This window comes from Callospermophilus lateralis, chromosome 18 (genome assembly GCF_048772815.1).
Source record: "Callospermophilus lateralis isolate mCalLat2 chromosome 18, mCalLat2.hap1, whole genome shotgun sequence".
NCBI lineage: Eukaryota > Metazoa > Chordata > Mammalia > Rodentia > Sciuridae > Callospermophilus > Callospermophilus lateralis.
In genome coordinates this window covers 6,461,110-6,480,572 of record NC_135322.1, presented here as the reverse complement: position 1 = coordinate 6,480,572, position 19,463 = coordinate 6,461,110, and the positions used below count along the sequence as shown (strand labels likewise).

General features: G+C 47.0%; 2 protein-coding genes across 3 annotated transcripts in view; one reads left to right on the top strand and one right to left on the bottom strand.

The window, feature by feature from the left end:
- Positions 1–265, bottom strand: part of Vrk3 (VRK serine/threonine kinase 3) — a 36,476-nt gene extending 36,211 nt beyond the window's left edge. The window contains exon 1 of the mRNA XM_076839583.1: positions 89–265. The gene's annotated coding sequence lies outside the window, so the exon portion shown is untranslated. The remainder of the gene's footprint in view (positions 1–88) is intronic.
- On the top strand, positions 9–16,361 carry Znf473 (zinc finger protein 473). 2 transcript variants are annotated; one of them, XM_076839580.2, is made up of 6 exons: positions 9–113; positions 1,353–1,436; positions 2,184–2,374; positions 9,223–9,349; positions 11,077–11,166; positions 13,507–16,361. In XM_076839580.2, the coding sequence occupies exons 3-6, from the start codon at positions 2,315–2,317 to the stop codon at positions 15,888–15,890; spliced, it is 2,661 nt and encodes an 886-aa protein (XP_076695695.2). In that variant the 5' UTR covers positions 9–113; positions 1,353–1,436; positions 2,184–2,314; the 3' UTR covers positions 15,891–16,361. The 2 variants fall into 2 exon arrangements, with proteins under 2 accessions (XP_076695695.2, XP_076695694.2); XM_076839579.2 differs by lacking the exon at positions 9–113 and adding an exon at positions 431–524.
- Positions 16,362–19,463: the final 3,102 nt, after the last annotated feature.

Below are 19,463 nucleotides of genomic sequence, written 5' to 3'. Positions count from 1 at the left end.
CTCCACTGCAGCCCACTGCGCATGTCCCACTGCGCATGAAGCCAATCAAGATAAACTACGGGGCATCTCCCCACCAATCAAAGGTTACCTCTTTAACTCCGCGCGTCTTCTTGGTAACGCCAACCGCTTCCTCCGCGTCTTTAGATGGCAACCTCGGGTTGTTTCCTTTAGAAGTAGAAATTTCCGGAAAGGCAGAAGAAGGTTAAGTCGATCCTTTAACAGGGTCTACAAAACCGTGGTTCACCTAGTCCAGATCGGAATCTACTCTATTTCCCAGGGTGCTCTACGGGGGCCTCCAAGGTCAAAGAGGCGTGTGGGGCGGGGAAGCCAAGCGCGGGCGCGCGCACAGCCCTCTGGGAAATAGAGTCCTGGCGCTTGGCGCGGAGGAGTCTGGGTAGAATAGCTGGGAAGTGTTGCTGGGTTCCGGAAGTTCCCGTGAAGAGAGGCGCGTGTGAGAGGAGTTAGGTTTATTTCTCCTACCGAGCTGGGGAAAGTCTGTTAGCCCGGCGGACTGCAATCTCGAGGTACGCAAGTGTCGTGTCCGGGGTCGCTGAGAACCCTGGAGACTCGTGGGCTCGGTTCTTCCCGAGGGGCGAGGCTGTATTAATAGCGCAACTTAGGCAAAAATCTTGTCGCCTTGGGCGGTGGAGGTCTTGATGGAATCTTGAACCCTTAAGTCAGATTCTTCCTAAAGTGAGACGAGTGATTCTATTTAGTTGAGGAGACCGATCGAAAGAGAGGGACGAGGTGTCTAAAGGCGGCAGGTCTGGGCAGGATCTTGGGGAAGAAAGGGAGTTCTTGAGGATGTCCAGGTATTGAACGTTGACTGGAGCGCATTCTGTGCCCAGGCGCGGTGCAGTCACAGCAGCACTAAGACATAGTGCAGGTCCTCGCTGTCATCGGATGCCTTTGGCACCAGGATCATCTCGGGCGGGAATCAGGGTTTTTCGGATTTTAGAAAGACAGTATTTCACAACTAGGCAACATACTGACGGAATCTGGGACAGTGCTTGTGTCATCCAAGTTTTCTGCGTGGGATCGGAGAAAGGTGTATACGGACTTCCACTGACTGGAAAGAAGACTATATGTAGTCGGTGGCAATCCAGGTTAGGATTTCCTGTCAATTTATGAATGAATTTCAGGTTTTCAGGGACTTTAGGTTTTGGAATTGTAGAGAAGAGACTGTGAATCTGTTGCAGTAGCCCCATTTGGAACATGTGGCAACTGAAGCTCAGGGAGAGTAAATGATCTAACCATAGACCCTCATTAAGAAGGTGGCAAGACTCCCAGACTCCTGGGTGGGTACCTTGGGCTTCATTCAGAGGCCCCACTCCCCATTTCTTCCCTTTCAGGTCTAAGAGTATATGAAATGGGAACAGAACTGTGATTTGGAAATTGTCTCAAACTTGGATGTTGGTGAGAGTGCGGTAGTTAAGGTAAGGGAGGGATCCTGCTGCTGTGAGGACTGTGGGGTGCAGGGAGCACTTCCATCTAAAGGGGGAGCTTTAAATGGGCTCCAGTGAACTAGATTTGGGGGGATGCAGACCCAGTGATGCCAAATTCTAGGATGTTTCAGAAGCTGAAAATCTCATTTTTAGGTGAAATTTACCAGTTTTCAAGTTTTGTTAAACTATGTTGTTTAAGGAATAATGACAATGAAAACGTCTGTGTGTTTGGTACAGATGCAATTTAATTTAATTTATTTATTTTTGGTGGTGCTGGGGATTGAACCCAGGACCTTGTATGGGAGGCAAACACTCTACCAACTGAGCTATATCCCCAGCCAGAGATGCAAATTTTTTTTCAACTATTTAAGTTTCAGAAATATTGCTGTTGTAGAATAGCAACAGCTTTGGAGGCCAGCTCACCTGGCTCAAATCTTAGATATGATAATCAAGAAATCCCAGAAGCATGGTCCCATTGATTCAGTTAAAGACATTTGTTATGTCAACAATTATTTTAAAAGCCCCTGCTATACAACAGGCACTGTGCTGGTGCTAAGACACAGCCAAGAACAAAATCAAAGGTCCCAACAAAGTATAGACTCTCATTGCCAGATCTCACAAATATCCATAAAGTAAGTACTAAGCATGGTTATGAGGTTGTTTTACAAGTTCTGAAGTGCAATGGAAATGTGGGGCTGGAGTAGTTTAATTAAATGTAATTGTTGTTGATTTCTAAAGGGAGAATCACTTCAGAAGTCCCACCCACTTCTGAACATTTGGGGGCTCATCCAGCATGGACAGTGAGTCAACTGTAGAAGGAAGGGAGAGTTTCTTACAGCTCCCTTCCTGCAGCTCTGCCAGCTGGGAATATGGAAGGGAAGGAGGAGGAGCTTGAAAGAGGTTACTGGGACATGGCGGCTATGGCTGAGGTAAGTTGAGGGTTCCTTTATCTTAATTGATTACCCTCAGAAGAAATCCAGCCTTCCTTTGTACCCTGCTTGCTGTTCCATGGTGGCTCCCCAGTTGTCTTTTTATGGTAACGTTTCATACCGTTGCTGTCCTGCTATGGAATCCTTGTTGCACTGTTGCTTACAGGTTAAAATGTCCACTCCTGCATGACCTGGTTTCTGCCTACCTCTCCAGCATCTTCTGTCATTTTTGCCAGAAAACCAGTACTCCATTTCTGATCTGATGGTAAAATGTTACACTGTACTTTCCAATCTCTCTGCCTTTGCCTGGGCTATGCCCTCTGCTAGAATATCCTGCTGTTCTTGTTTGTGGTAACATGTTATGCAGCCCTCAAGACCCAGCTCATCTCCCCATCTTTCCCAAGGCAGAGTCAGCTTGTCCTTATTCTGGCCTCCCTTCCATGCTCTGATGACTCCTCTGTAGCGTAAATCCACCTGTCTCTGCCCATATTGTCAGCCCCACAAGATTACATGCTCCTCGGGAGAGGAGATGATTGGGATTCATCTCTAGATTGCCAGGGCATAGCATAGGCCAGGCACACAGCAGGCTTTTGGGGTGTTTGTTGCGTGAATGAATGCTAAAAACTTCTCTACCTGGTTAATATCTGCTTGTCTTTAATGGTCCAGTTTGAATGTCCTCCACTTTAGGAAGCTTGGCTTTATCCCATGGTAACTTTTCCCCTTCCTTCCAAGGTTTATATAGCCCTGATACCTCCCTGTGTCACAGCCCTGCTACCTCAGGCTTATCATCTAGCATCCCTGAGTCTCCATCAGACAGTGAATTCCTCAAGGCCAAGGCCCAGGTCCTTGTCCTGACACCTGACCATGTCCCCAGCATCACAGTGGGATCTGGCACACAGAAGAAATGTTTGTTGAATGCATGCTCTGACCTTTTAACTCTCCCTGTATAAAGCCCTCTGTGGCTCCCTTGAGCCCCAGGGTTCAAGTCCCTGCTTCTGTCATCTACATCTTCCAATGTTGTTCCAAGAATCCCTATCCAACACATTCTAGGAGTCTGTTTAAGTCAGCATTTTCACTGCCATAACCAAAAACCTAAGAAGAAAATTAGAGGAGGGAAAGTTTATTTTGGAATTCACAATTTCAGAGATCTCAGTCCGTAGATGGCCAAATGCATTGCTCTGGGCCCCAAGGAGAGGCAGGACATCATGGCAAAAGAGTGTGGTGTAGGGGCTGGGGACGTGGCTCAAGCGGTAGCGTGCTCACCTGGTATGCGTGTGACCCGGGTTCGATCCTCAGCACCACATACAAACAAAGATGTGTGTCCGCCGAAAACTAAAAAATAAATATTAAAAAAAAAAAGAGTGTGGTGTAGGAATGTGACTCAGAAGCAGAGGGAGAGTGCTCCCTTCACCACAGACAAAATGTATATCCTAAAGGCATGCCCTCAGTGACCCCCCTCCTCTAGCCACACCCTACCTCCCTACAACTATTAATCACTATCAGTGAATCGATGCACTAATTAGGTTTAGGCTCTCCTAAGACAATGTCTCACCTCTAAACTTTCTTGCATTGTCTCACATGAGATTTTGAGGGATACATAATATGGAAACCATAAGAGTCTGGGGAACAAAAGCTCATTAAGGCCCTCTGCGATCTGGCTCTTGCTGCAAAACCTTTTTGACTCATTGCTCTCAACAGTGGATAGACAGTAACAATTTGAACTACAAGTACAAGAAACTCCAATTCAAACTGATTTAAACTTTCAGGAGACTGTTTATATGGATCACATAACTGAAAGTCCAAAGGTGGGGGTGGCTCCATCTGCCTCAGTAATCAGGACTGTTTATTGTCCCTGTTTTCTCCACCCTGCTTAGTACTGGCTCCGTCCTTGGTGACTCCTTCCCTTCAGACTCAAGCAGCCGCCAGGACCGTGTGTTGCTATTCATCAGGTGTTGGTTGTGTGTCTGCTGTACGGGAGCCTTGTTCTAGGTGATATGGTCCCTATCCTTGTGATATGGTCCCCATTCACATGAGTGGGAGTGTAGAGGACAGTGGATTAGTTTGCGAGGGCTGCTGTTAACAAAGTACCACAAGTTGGGTGTTTTGAATAACAGACATGTATTGTCTTAAAAGTTCTGGAAGTTGGGAGTTAGAGATGAAGGTTTTGGCAGGGGTGGTTCCTTCAAGGACTGCGAGGAAAGTTCCTGCCTGTGCCAGCTCTGGTGGTGTGCAGGCCACTTGGCCTTCCTTGGCTTGTAGAAGCATCACCCAGATCCTGCCTTCACCTTTGCACACTATTCCCCTCTACCTTTGTATAGTCTTCTCCCTCTATATGTCTGTCTCTGTGTCCTCGTTTTCTGTTTTTAGGATACTGGTTGTGTTGAATTAGGGCCCACTCTAATGACCGCAAATCAGTCACCTGTGTAAAGAACCTATTTTCAAATAAGGTTTTTTCCTGAGGTAGGGGGTTAGGGTTTCAACCTGTCTTTTTGGAGGGTCACAATTCAACCCATGACAGTAAATTCTGTAAGTAAATCATGTAGTATGCAGGTGGCGTTAAGAACTGTGGAAAAGATAATGTGGGGAAGGGAATAAGAAGTCCAGGTTAGGGGCTGGGACTGGGGCTGGGGCTCAGCAGTAGAGCACTCACCTAGCATCTGCGAGGCCCTGGGTTCGATCCTCAGCACCACATAAAAGTAAATAAATAAAATAAGTGTATTGTGTCCAACTACAACTAAAAAATAAACATTAAAAAAACAAATAAAATAAAGGTATCTGTCCATCTACACCTACAAAAAAAAGAAGTCCAGGTTAGGTTTGCTGTTTTATGCAGAGGGTTTGGAGGCGGCCTCCTAGAAAAGAGACTTTTGAGTAGAGAACTGAGATCTTAGGCTTTGAGTGGGAGCAGGCAGTGGTCCAGGGAACAGCAAGGAAGTGGTGTGGCTGGGGCAGAGGGGGTGACAGGAGAATGGAGCAGGTGAGATCTGAGGGGTAGCTGGGGCCATGCCTGTACAATCTTGGAAACCATCTTATGGACTCTCTCTGGGTGAGATGGGCTCTTGGAGTTTTTGGAACTGAGGAGGAGGAAGATCTACTGCAGATAAAAACAAGATCCTCTCTGGCTCTGCTCCCAGCTTCTGTTTAGAATCAGCCTTTGGATATCTGCCTTAGTGTCTTGTGACTGCAGTGACAAAACATACAAACTTGGTGGCTTAAGAACAACGTAAATTTATTCTCTTAACAGTTCTTGAAGTCAAAGCCCAAAATGACTCTTAAGGGACCAAAGACAAGTTATCATCAGGGCTGGTTCCTTCTGGAGGCTCCAGGGGAGAATGCCTGTTTGTCTCTATCAGCTTCTAGAGGCTTCTGCATTCAATGGCTCCTGGCTGTATCACTGCACTCTCTGCTTTTTGTCATTGCATCACCTTCTCATTCCTGTGACTGCTTGTGTCCTTCTTATGAGGCCTCTTGTGATGACATTTAGAATTCTCTCATATGGTCCGCTTCCCCATTTTAAGATCCTGAACTTCATCATAGCTGCAAAGTCCCTTTTTGTCATAAAGGCAGCATTCTTGGGATCCTGGGATTGGGGTATAGAGATCTTTGAGGCATGGAGGCGTCATTCAGCCTCAGGATGTCAAAGGGGAGCTCAGACTCCAAGTGTCCCAAACCAGAGTCAGCATCTGCCTTGAGAATTACTTCTCCCACATCTCAGTAAGCAGTGATTCTGACCTTTCAGTTGCTCAGAGTAAAAACTTAGAAACATTTCAGGCTTTTCTCTTTTTCACAGTCTATGATTTTTCTGTCAGGAAATCTTGTCTGTACCATCATCAAAATATTTGGAATCTAACTCGGGCGTGGTGGTAGATACCTGTAATCCCAGCAGCTTGGGAGGCTGAGACAAGAGGATCATGAGTTCAAAGCCAGCCTCAGCAACTGTGAGGCACTAAGCAACTCAGTGAGACCCTATCTCTAAATAAAATACAAAATAGGGATGGGGATGTGGCTCAGTGGTCCAGTACCCCTGAGTTCAATCCCTAGTACCCCCCCCAAAAAAAAAAAATTGGAATCTCATCACTTCTCACTGGGATTATCAGATTGGTCTTTGTTCTTATCTTTGTGCTTCTGCTCTTCCCACTTCTCTTCCACCCACAGGAGAATCCTGTTGAGTATGTGCTTCATTAAAATTTTTTTTTTTTTTAATGAAGCACAGGTGATGAAATTCAGACACACTGAATGCATGACACAATGAAAACAGACCCCACATGGGTCTAGGAGGAGGACTTTGTCACCCAGAAGCCTGTATGGAGCCTGTCACAACCCTCTTACACCTCACATAAGCATCCTGACATTTTTAGATACCACTTCCTTATGCTGTTTGTATTTTTAAAATAACCTAAGTGTACATCCCCGTGGCCCCTCTTTTGGTTTGCTCTGAAGTCTTTGATCCTGTAGGTCCCTCCTCCACCCTTCTCTTCTTTACAGTTTGTACTTTGAAGAACCTGGGCAGTTTGACCTGTGGACTTTATTTCAGTCGCTTGCTGGCTCCATACACCTGGTGTGATCTAGTGTGTTGCAGTGGTGACTGGTTCAAGGGCTTCAGTTAGACTTGGGTGCATTCTTTGTGGCAGGACAGAGACCCAGAGCCTTTGTGGTCCCGGCAGCCATTGGCACTGCCTGCCTTGTTGTCTGTTCACTCAGCAGGGTACTGTTCCAGTGTGGTGTCCCCGTCATTTCCGAGATGGAACACTTTCGTAGTGAGTCATCGCCCCTCTTCGGCTGGGCAACCCAGAGATACTCTCCCTTTACCTGCCAGTTTTCAGTATAAGGAGTAGGGTCCCTGCTGTCGGATGACCAATTTATTTATACACTTGCACATGTGTGTTGGACATTATTCTCAGAGTTTTACAGAGCATTTTCACTGATGTCAGTGGACATACCCAAACTAAATCCCACAAGGACAGGAACAGGCTGCCTCCCCTCTGCCCTGTGCCTGGCAGGGAGCTGGCAGCAGGTGCCCTGATGTGACCAGATGCATGAGCGACAAACTCTACTTGCTGAACAGCTTCCTGCCAAGCACTTGCAGGCACCAGCTCCCTTCATCCTCACAGCACTCTCACTTTAGTGACGAGGAACGTGGACTTAAAGGGGTGGAATAATGAAGTCCCACAGCTCATAAATAGGACCTGAATTTGAACCAACAGAATCTAAAACCAAGCCCCTGACTGGTCAGCCTCCTTGGGGTCATGCATCAGGTAGCAACTCTTGTCCCTCCACTACCTAGCTGTGTGGCTTAGAGCAAGTGACTTTGATTCTCTCTTCTTCTACAACCTGGGAATAACCCTGCCTCAGAGAGGAGCTGGGCATCCAGTGATTCGCTGCACCTTGAGCGCTGATCCCATTCCCAGCACAGGAGGCGACTAGACAAAGAAAAGCCTTCAGGTTGGAGGCCTGGAGAGTTGGGTTGGGAAGTGTAAGCTGGGGGTGGAGGCCTTCCCACGTGCCACATTGCCCAGCAGCTTCTCAGTTACTTCTGGGTAACCCTGATGAGATGGGACTCACCGGTCCCTTTCACTAGTAGGCCAGGAATCAGGCTTAAGGGGCCACCCATAGTGGAAAGTAGTGGGGCCAAGCCTCAAACCCAAACTAAACAGAGTTAGTTTTTCATTCTTAAAATATTCCTTTGTGTGTATATACATACATGTCCTTACACATGTGCCCATGAACACACTAATGAGGATCTAGAAAGGACAGTCCAAATAGCCATAGTTTCACCTTGTGATGGGGTGATGGGGATGGGCAGCCTTTCACTTTCTCTTGTCAGTACTGAGCATTTTTAGTTTTATTGCAGTGCTGGGGATTGAACCCATAACCTCACATATGCTAGGCAAGCGTTCTACCACTGGGCCACTTCCAGAGCCTTTGAATTCTTATTTTAAATATGTATTAATTAGTGAAGAAATCTAGCATCACTAAAAGTTGAACAGTAGTCATGCAGCTTAGGTGGTTGTATTGCCTAAAGTGGATCTGGCACCACATTGGGGCGGGGTGGGGGGGTTGCTTCCAAAGGCTGTACTGACTCTGATCAGGTCTCTGCTCTCCTCACCAGTTTATAGGAAAAACAGGGGCAGAGGGGCAGCTAGATGTAGGACCTTAAGTCAGGAGCATGGAAGAATAGAGAGGCTGCAGGGGTATGGCTGAGGAATGAAGGTCTGCCGAGCCACACAAGCCAACTGCACACCTGGGCCTCAGAACTCGACAATGTAACTACAGAATTACCATCAAGAAGTCAGACAAATCTGTGTGTGTACTTGGAATATGGTCTAGGTATTAAGGAATATTAAGTAGTTACTATTAATACTGCAGTATTCATAGGGGAAATTAGAGGTCCTGTGGGTGCTGGGTCCATCCGGTTAATTATATGCATTTCCCTACTTGTGTGTGTTTGAAAATTTCCACAGTAATACAAATTAAAATCTTGATCTAATACAAAAAAAAAAAAAAAAAAAGACAAAAACAGGAAAATCAATGGATTTTTAAAAACTTTTTATTATTTTTAAAAATTTATTTTCTTTTGAGAAATCAATGGATTTTAGATCAGGCAGATTGGGTTTAAGTTCTGCCTGTGTGAGTGATTTGACAGTGTTATCTCCCATCCGAGACTGTTTCTTGCCTGCAGTATACAGGGCTCTTGAGTGTCATATCTCAAGATATCATATCCTGTGAGGCTGAGAACAAGATGATTACTGCCAAAGTCCTGGTAAACTGAGGGTTAGGGTGCCCTGAGTAGGTTGTTGGGCTCTTTCCTGGCCCCAGCACTTGAATGACTAAGTGTGTTTGCATTTTAGGAATTTGTCACCCTCAAGGATGTGGCCATGGATTTCACCTTGGAGGATTGGGAGCAGCTGGGGCTAGACCAGGCGGACCTGTTCTGGGACACAGCTCTGGACAACTACCAGAACCTCTTTCTTCTGAGTGAGTGCTCTTCTGACTCTGGGGTCCCAGTCACTGTCCTACTTGGGGATCACCTGTGCTATCACCCACCAGTTGGAGTCCCAGCTTCTGAGTGCCTAGGTATCAGCATGGCCCAACTCAGTCATTGTCAACTGGCTGCCTCTGCCTGCCAGCAGACATTGGCAATGTATGTAGACATTTTTAATCCTCGCGTTTGGAGCAGGAGTGCTATAGTGGGTGAGCCCAGGGATGGGGGGTGCTATAGCAGGTGGAGCCCACAGATGCTGCCACACCTCCCACAATGCACAGGACAGCACTTCCAGCCGAGGGTTATCCAACCTTCAAATGTTAGTGGAGTGAGGCTGAGAAGCCCTGTCTGGCCTCCTGCCTGCCTCTGCAGCTTCATCCCTATGAATTTCCTACTTGTAACCATGGAGTCATTCCTTGACCTTAGGGTCACTGTGATTGCCGCCCCCCTCTGCCCACAGTTCTCAGGGCTTCCCTTTGTTACAGTGAGCTGTGACCTATGAGAAGGCCCTGCCTCACTCCTCAACTGCTTCATGGCTCCTTAGTGTTCTAACTACTTAATCTGTCATCTGAAATGGGAACTTCGTAGGGGCAGGATTTTTAACCTGCTTTGTTCATTGGTGTCCCCAGTATCTACCATAGGACTCCAGTGAACCATTTCTGAGTGAATAAGCAGTGGAGTAGCAGAAACTGCTGTGTCATGAACCAAGTCCTCTGCTGGTCAAGTTCTCACTCAATCTTTTGGTCACCCCATGAGGAGGTTGGAGAAGATCTGCCCCAATGTGACTGATCATTCTGAAACTCAGGTTCACAGAAGGGAAGTTGCCTTCCCAGCCAGGTTAGGGTCCCCAGGAGCACCCCCAGGTTCGACGATTCGCAAGGAGGACTCCCAGGACTCAGCCTATGGTCAGACTCATGGCTGTGATTTACTACAGTGAAAAGGTATAGAGCACAGTCAGCAAGGGGAAAAGGCAAGTGGGGTGAGGTTCAGGGTAGCCAGGCTCAAGCTTCCAGAATCTTCTTAGTGGTCACATGGGATTCACTTAATTCCCCAGCAACAAGATGTGACAATACATGTGAGATGTTGTTTACCAGGGAAGCTCATCGGAGATTCAGGGCCCAGAGTTTTTATTGGGGGTTGGCCATATGCCCCATTTGCCTGGCACAAACCCAAACTCCAGACTCACAAGAAAAGCAGGTGTTTCATTTAAACCATATTGTTTGCACAAATCGTTTAGGCCTAGCAAGCCTGTCTTATCAGCTCTGGGGATGTGGGGAACCCTCTTTAAAGCCAGGTGTGCCAGCAGGCTTTTCCCAGGGGTCTAGTTGGACCGGCTGTGTCCACCCACTTCTGCACAGCAGCCTCATAGACCCAGCCCCAGTGCATGTCTGGCATCTCCCAGGCCCCAGCATCCCAGTTCCCCATCACTGTCACCTCAGCTACTAATTTCCCCTTTTTAGGTCCTCAATTTTTTCTAAGAATAATTTATTCTAAAAGATTAAAAAATAAATAAAAGACTACGTTATGGAAACTTATTTGATAGAATTTTGTCACACTGGGGCAGATCTTCTCCAAACTATAGCGAGTATGTGCTACTGAAGCAAGGTAGGGGAGTCCCTGCTGTGTGCAGGATAAAGTTGGGAGAGCTGAAAGATTCCTATTGGACATATGGTTGACTTTCCACATTGTGATTGACTGTAGTGTCATTCTGTCTTTGCAGATCCCCCAAGACCCAGCCTGACCTCCTATCCAGATGGTGGGGAAGAGCTGGAGGCCCTGGTGGAAGGAAGCCCAGAAGCAGCTGGCCCTGGTAAGTGGAGGGGAGGGCCCTTGGTGTACCTCAGAACCTCTGCCTGAGGTGGCCAACCCCCAGTGTGTCTGCCCAGACATCTTGACATCTGGCCTGTGGGTTTCACTTATCCCTTGGTGTCTGTCCCTTCATTTTAGGAGGGATGGGGATGCTTAAGCAATACTCAATCTGACATGCCTGCTGTGTATCCTCCTCCTCTGGCCTTTTGCACAGGCTGTCCTGGTGCCTCTCCTGTCCTCTTTTCTTCCTTCCAGATTCAGCAAGGGGAGGCTGTTGACTCCCTGTGTCAGTCTCTGCCCCCTTCCTGCCTTGTGCCTATGAGGCATAGACCCCCAGTCTGTCTATCTCTTTTCCCTCCCTTTATATAGACCCAACCTTTCTCCCTTGCCCTGGGCTTAGCAGATGACCACATTTGGGAGTAACTCAGGCCCAGGACTGAATGCTGCCAAGAACATCCACTCTGCTATCTCCCGGGCCAGGGTTCCTTTGATTGAGCAGGTCAGTGAGGATTCCTGTGGTGCTTCCCCTGGTGGAAACATCCCTGGGAGGAGAGAGCAGAAGCAGGTGCCTCACCTGGGTGTGGGTGGCTTCGCTCAGTGTTACTGTATCAGTGTGAGGAGGAGGACCCTGAACCAGAGATCACAGGATTCCAGGGCTCTACCTGCCCATCAGTCTGCATCCTTGTGCTTAGCTCACTGCCTATGAGTCCTCTGCAGCCTGCTGCTCGGCACCAGTGTCACATGAGGGAGACCAATCCAGGCACGTGCTCCCCTGACCTCTCATTTTTGTTTCTGTTACTTTAACATAGAGGATATTTTCAAGTAGAGACAACTAAATATATAGGTAGGCATGTGTGTGTGTGTGTGTGTGTGTGTGTGTACATGTACATCTCCAATAGTCACAACTGTGCTGCATTGTTATCACTCAGGTCTTCTTCCTGCTATAACTGCAATTCTGCTAGATTCATCCTGTGTTCCCAGCTCTCTACATCATGCTCAGCATGTAAGAGGGGCCTGGTACACGGCTGTTGATGTGCTCCGGGCATAGGCAGCAGCATGCACAGAGGCATGGTGAGGAGAACAAGCCAGATAGCTGTTGGAGCAGAAGCACAGAAGATGTGACAATGCAGAGCAAGAGGTGGCTCTGGAAAGATTTTGTTTCAGTTTCACTTAACAGGCTGAGAGATAGGCAGTCTCTGAGATGTTCAGTGGATAGAGAGCCATGAAATACACGAAGGAACAGACTTGAAAGAATATGATGGTTCAGGATGGGCTGGGTGAGATAGGGGGACTGGAGGTGTGGAGAAAGCAGTGAATTTCATGTTTTGTGGGGTCCTGGGGTGCACAGCTTGGTAGTTGAGGGTGGGCCAGATAAGGGCAGATCTGCTTGTTCAACTTTGGAAAGGGGGCTGTCAGGGGTGGTTGAGAGTGCACCTGAGGTACCTTGCTTTTTGTGCTTGAGAATTTTCTGTGACTGCTTGTACGTCATCCACTCACAAGTCACAGTACAGGGTGCTGAAAGCTCAGCTGTTTCAGAGAGAACACAAGGTGGGGCACTCTCAGCAGAAAGCAGTGTGGGGTTTGGGGGATACCTCAGAGTAGGGTGGTACTCAAGCTAGGACACAGAACAGTTTTCCTGTGAAGGGCACTTGGGCACAAGAGTCCCGTTATGGCACAGATAAGAAAGTTTGGTAAATTCATGGACGTGCAGGAGTTCTTTGGGGCCAGTACAGAGAATGCTGGATTCATGCACTTGCATTTCTCTTCAGAGGCTCTGGAAGTGTTTATTGGGGGAGTGATGTAGCCAGAGCTGGTTGTCACACAGCCCCTGATGGCTGGGTGGAAGTTGATGATTGACACAGGAGAGGGAGGGAGTTGACATTCCCAAGGAGGTCTGGCAGAAAGTGGTGAGTGGGAGTGGGGATGCGGACTCCCAGGATTCAGATGTGGAGGACTGGGTGGGTGATTGGGTCATTCTCCAGGAGTAAGGACCAGGATAGAAAGAGCAAGATTTTAGTGACTATGTAGGACAAAGTGGAGGGGAGGAAAGAGGTGAGCCCAGGAGACTTTGGGGAACACGGTCATTGATGTAGGTATGAGGGTTATGGCTGGGATTCTCCCTCTCAGTTGAACTCCTGAAGTTTCCAGATTCCCTTCTTGAGAATGGACTCTTGTTTCTTGATGCCAGTTTCAGACGGCACACCACTTCGGGCCCCTTTCCTTTAACCCCCTTGATGGACAGGCTGGACTCAAGATGTATCACCCCTACTGCCTCTTGTCCACATTCTCAGCCCACAGCTCTGGTCTTTCCCACTGGAGACATTTGTATTCTCTCTTTCAGATATGACTGAGACCAAGGCCTCTCCTCTGCATCAGGATTTCTTAGAAGAAGGGCTCTCCCAGGAGATTTTGGAGGCATTTTCCAAGGATGGCCTCTGGAACTCCAGCTTTGAAACCTGTATAGGTGAGAGCTGGTTAGATAGTTTGCTGGGAGATCCAGAAAGTCTTCTGAGGACTGATGGTGCTATCAACGAGGAAAGTCCCACAGAATGCAATCATGAATTCAAGAGTGGCCTCAGTCCTAGTTCCCTCCTTTCCATAGGAGAAGACTCTGTGATGCATGACATTCCTGAAAAGAGCCTCACACCAGCTAAGTCGAAAGAATGTAGGGGTGACTTTGGCTACTACTCAGACCAGAGCCAGCAGGATTCTTTACAGGGAGAGGAGACCCTGTATAAATGTAGTGAATGTGGGGAAAGCTTCAGCCAAAGTTACCACCTTATCCAGCACTGGATCATTCACACGAAGGAGAAGCCCCCTGTGCGTCCAGAATATGAGAGAAGTTTCATCCAGAGTTCCTACCTGTTTGTTCATCCTGTGACTCATACAGGATACAAGTCCTATGTGTGTAAGGAATGTGGGGAAACATTTAGTCAGAACATGCACCTCCAATGGTATCAGAAAATTCACACTGGAGAAAAATTCTGTAACAATCAAGATCATGACTGTCCATCCAATCGTGCACAACCCATTAAATGTCAGAAAACCACCGCAAGTGCTAAGTCCTACAAATGTAATGAATGTGGCAAGGCTTTCAGCCGGGCCCTTCATCTTGCCGGGCACCAGAAGACCCACATTCAGAAACACTATGAATGTGCCATGTGCCAGGCAGCCTTCAGCTTGAAGAAGCATTTCATCCAACATCAAAAGACCCATGCTACAAAAACTACCTCTGAGTGTCAGGAGTGTGGGAAGACCTTCAGGCGGAGTTCGTCACTCATTGAACACCAGACCATCCACACTGGGGAGAAGCCTTATAAATGCAATGAATGTGGGAAAGCCTTCAGCCATACATCCTCACTGAAGATCCACCAGAGGATTCACAGTGGAGAGAAGCCTTACAAATGCAGTGACTGTGGGAAAACCTTCTGCCGGAACACTCACCTTAATGAACACCAGCGAATTCATACAGGCTACAAACCCCACAAATGTCAGGAATGTGTCAAAAGTTTCAGCCGACCCTCACACCTGATTAGACATCAGTCCAGTCACACCACAGAGAAGCTCTTTGGCTGTGCTGAATGCAAGGAGACCTTCAGCCACAAAGAACACTTGGTGCACCATCAGATAATCCACACCATCGAAGCCCCCTACCAATGTCAGGAGTGTGGAGAACGCTTCATTTGCCATTCAACCCTGAATTGCCACCTGAGTATTCACACCAGAGAAAAACAAGGATTTGATACAAGCAAGAAAATTTTGGATCTGAACTCAGAACAGAGAGAGTATCAAAGGCTCAATGAGAAACGCTTTAAGTGTAACAAATGTGAGAAAACCTTTAACCGTAGCAAATACCTAATTCAGCATGAGAAGATTCACACCAGGGTGAAGTCTTTTGAGTGCCATCAGTGTGGGAAAGCCTTTGGCCACAGTACACAACTCAGTCGCCATCAGAGAATCCACTCTGGGGTGAGGCCATGTGAACGTGGTGAGCACAGGAAAGCCGACCATAACCTCTCCCTCACCGAACAACAGTCTTCCCAAAGTGAGCACTCCTTTAAGTGTAACCAATGTGGCAAGACCTTCAGCCAAAGTGCTCACCTCTCAGAACATCAGTTAATTCACTCTGGAGAGAAGCCCTTTAAATGTAAGGAGTGTGACAAAGTCTTCACCCAGAATAACTACCTTATTCAGCATCACAGGACTCATGCTGCAAAGAAGCACTTTCAGTGTAGTGAGTGTGGGAAGACATTCCATCAGAGTTCATGCCTTTCTAAGCATCAGAGAATTCACACGGGGGAGAAGCCCTATGAATGCAGCGACTGTGGGAAAGCCTTTGGCCTGAGTGCTCAACTCATCCGACACCAGAGAGTTCACACCGGAGAAAAGCCTTATGTTTGTCAGGAATGTGGGAAATCCTTCAGCCAGAGCTCGTGCCTTTCCATTCACCGGAGAGTTCACACTGGGGAGAAACCATACATGTGTAGCAAATGTGGGAAAACCTTTGCCCAGAGAGCAAATCTTACACAGCATGAAAGGATTCACACTGGGGAGAAGCCTTACGCCTGTGAAATATGTGGCAAAGCCTTTGGCCTCAGTGCCCACCTAGCTCAGCATCAGAGAATTCACACCCAGGAGAAACCTTATCACTGTCAACACTGTCAAAAGACATTTCGGTGCTATTCCAGTCTCAACCGACATCAGAGGCTTCACTCTCAAAAGTAACAAGCAGCAATACTGTCTGCCGCCACTGGGTGGCAGCAGAGTCCTGCACATCTGAACATGTTCATCTGCGTACAAGATTTGAAACCAACATATTGAGAGCTTCACCCCTCACAATAAATAAATCTCTTTATCAATAAAGATTGATTAGAAAGTTTATACATATGGGTTTCATCCAAACAATGAGACACAAAAGTTGAGAAGCTGTGTAACATTGAGATTCAGAAGTAGATCTGGAGCCAGTCTGCTTGAGTTGTGTTCACCTCTGCCATCTACCACCCTAAGTGACCTTGGGAAAATTAAAATCTCTCAGGGCCTCAGTGTCCTCTTCCCTAAAATGGGCATAATAATCACCTACCTCAGGGCAGTTGTGAGGGTTAAATAAAGTCAAGTACTTAGAACTGCTGACTGATCTGTGAGTACATGTCAGATAAAACACAAATATGCTCTTTTATATTAAAAGAAGTTTTTGTTCATCTCCCTCTTCTTTTTAAATGCTTGTCCTCTGCCCTAGCCTTTTCTTACTGAATCCACAAAAATCCAAGAGGAGTATGTAAATTTCCTCCTTGAATGGTTAGAACTTTCACTTGTACTCTCCCAAACCTCTCACTCCAAGAAGAATCTTCTCCCTGGCCATATTTGCAAACCATCTCTTTCCATAGTCTTCCTCCATTTAAACCATTACTTAAGCCAGTTGTAGTGGTGCATTCTTGTAATCCCTGCTATTTGGGAGGCTGATGCAATAGGATCAGAAGTTTAAGGCCAACCTTAAATTAGTGAGACCCTGTCTCAAGAAATAAAAAGGACTGTGAATACAGATGTAAAGCACCCCTGAGTTCAATCCTCAGTACTAATAAATGAATATGATGTGAGACCCAAATTTGTCATGGGAGTTAATGGTGCTGCCAACAGCTGAATTCACTAATGGGTTCTGCTGATAGCAGGGGCAGTGTGGAAAGCTGCCTTGGGTGTTAACACAAAATAACCCACATGGAAGAGGTGCTTGGAGCTGAAATTTGTTATAGAGATGTTAATTGATGACCATTTTTCTAAGCTAGCCACTCACTAGGCTCTTATCGAGGCCAAAGGGCAGGGAGTGCAGATACAATTGCCCTGACCCTGAAGCTTCTGGAATCCAAAAGGGAAATGAATGACTCCACAGAGGATCACTGTCAATTGACAAGTGACATCTTAAAAATGCTACTTGCCTTATTAGAGGAGGTTCTGGGACCACCAGGGATTATTGTTGAACCTGGTGAAGGGATCCTTCCTGCTGGAGCTGCCCATTCATCTTGGCCAAGCTAACTGTCACCTCATGGAAGGTGACCAGCTTGAATACCTCATCAGCTCCTGACTTGTGCCATGCTCACTAAGTGACCCAGTCACATTTGCTTGCCGCAGCCCGGCTGGCTGGGCAAAATAACCGGGGGGTGACGAATGACTTGTGTAAGTTGATGGAGCAGGAATGAGAGCCGATTATTGTAAGATCTGAGCGATATTTATACATTTTACACAGCTTATCTAATTAGCATAAAATAGATACAGCAGTCAACCAATAAGGAATCTCCACACTTAATGGCTCGCTTTTGTTACTTCACAAACCACTCCCTCTGGCATTTTGCCAGGCGCCATCCAGACTTGTTTACAGACTCTAACATTTGCTGAAGCACAACAGAATCTTAAAAGGGTGTGGGACACTGACGATATTGCGTATATCTGGGGTGCTGGGGATAGACTGGATGTGTGTCCTGTGCAGTGGACCTTGAGTTCTGATGGTTGGTTTTGTAGTTGAAATGGGGGCTTCCTGGCTGCTAGTTGGGCCCACACCACAGGGGAGAGCTTTCTGTTTTTCAAATGGCATTTGTTTAATTATGTGAGTTTTTGTGGGTCCCTATAGAAATACCCTCCATGTGTGCATATTGGTTGGTTCTCTGATTAAAGTTTTGAGTTTAAAAGTATTTCCTTCTTTGGGCTGGGGTTGTGGCTCAATGGTAGAGCACTTGTCTAGCACATGTGAGGCCATGGGTTCAATCCTCACACCACATAAAAAATAAATGAATAAAGGTGTAAAAAAAAAAGGTACCTCATTAAAAAAAAAGAAAAAGAAAAAATATTTTTTTCTCTGTTCCTGATGCCACATTGCCTGGCTACCTGCTGGGCCTGCAGAGTCCCTGGCTACCAGGTGTTCATGTGCCAGTGGGGAAGGGCTTGTGAAAGTGAACGGTTCCAGCTGGAGAGACAGACAACAAAGTGAAGTCAGCAGTCCTCCAGTAGATGAGAGCAGGGAATGGGTTCTGGGGTGCATGGAAGCCCAAGTGTATTGGGCTGCTGTAACATATGGCTATTGACTTGGTAGCTTATAAACAGCAGAGGTGTGGCACTCATTCTGGGAAGTCTAAGATCAAGGTTCTGGCAGGTTCCATGTCTGATGAGGGCCCATTTCCTGGTTCCTGGACAGCACCATCCCACTGTGGAAGGGCCAAGTGCTGAAGAAGGGCTTCTGAGGTGACTAGCAGAGGTGCAAAAGCAAGGAGGAAACCCTGTGAATGTCGTAAGAGAGTCCAGGCAGAGGGAGCAGCCCAGGAGAATGTGGAAGGATGGGAGGGCTTGGCGCATTCAGGGGAGCAAGGAAGCCTGTGTGGACTGGAGCAGGAGGAGCTGTGGTGTGCAGGTCAGGTCTAGATGGCACGCCTCAGGCGGCACTGAAGGGCTTGACAGGCCCTAGCAGAGATGTGGGCTACTGCTGGAGGGCTGAGGGCAGAGATGGGATTGACAGGCCTGTTTAGTAGGATTTCCTCACCGTGTTGAGATGACAGAGTGGGGCAAAGGTGGAAGGAGGGATCAGTGAGGAGGCAAAGGAGTGTAGTGGGAGGGGTAAGAGGTAGTATTGGAAGGAATGGGGTGGGGGGGTGAGGTGCTTTCTATATTTGGGCTGCCGAGTTGACGAGAGAAACCTGGAACTGCTGGTGGGCACTTTGCCACCATGAAGAAAGACCCTACGGGAAAATGAACCAAGGGAGCTCCCTGGGGTCTGCGATAGGCGCACTAATCCTCTACACAAGGCCGGAGGCCTCATCCAAACAATCACATTGGGGATTAGGTTTTAGAACATGAATTGGGCCAGGAGGACCAGCTATGTGAAATGAGTGCTGAAGTAGAACTGAAAGCAAAGAACAGATTACCAGCAGACTATGTAAGCACCTGGATTCAACTGTACCTTAAGGTGAAACTTTTTAATCATCTTAGCCAATGAATTTCCTATTTTCCCTGAGCACCATAATACTCTTGGCTGATAGCAAATCTCTACTTCATACCATGAACCATTTAAAAATCTGATTGGATAAAGTTTTAATTCTAAAAAAATCATTATAAAAAACTCAGGAGAACTCCCCCCACCCGACCCCCATAACCTTAGGGATGAGAAAGGCTGATTTCTTAACATGATAGTTGGTTCAAGAACTAAAAAGGAAAACAGATTTGAATGCCTGAAAGTTTAAAATTTCTGTATAGCAAAATACACCATAAAATTGAAAGAGAAATAACAGAAAACATTAGTCACATATCAAAGGGTAAGTA

Excerpts from the sequence above, each read along its gene's own strand:
- Znf473 (XM_076839580.2), top strand. The coding sequence starts at position 2,315 with ATGGAAGGGAAGGAGGAGGAGCTTGAAAGAGGTTACTGGGACATGGCG. Across the intron at positions 9,350-11,076 it reads CCAGAACCTCTTTCTTCTGA|ATCCCCCAAGACCCAGCCTG; the intron begins GTGAGTGCTCTT and ends CTGTCTTTGCAG. Across the intron at positions 11,167-13,506 it reads CCCAGAAGCAGCTGGCCCTG|ATATGACTGAGACCAAGGCC; the intron begins GTAAGTGGAGGG and ends TCTCTCTTTCAG.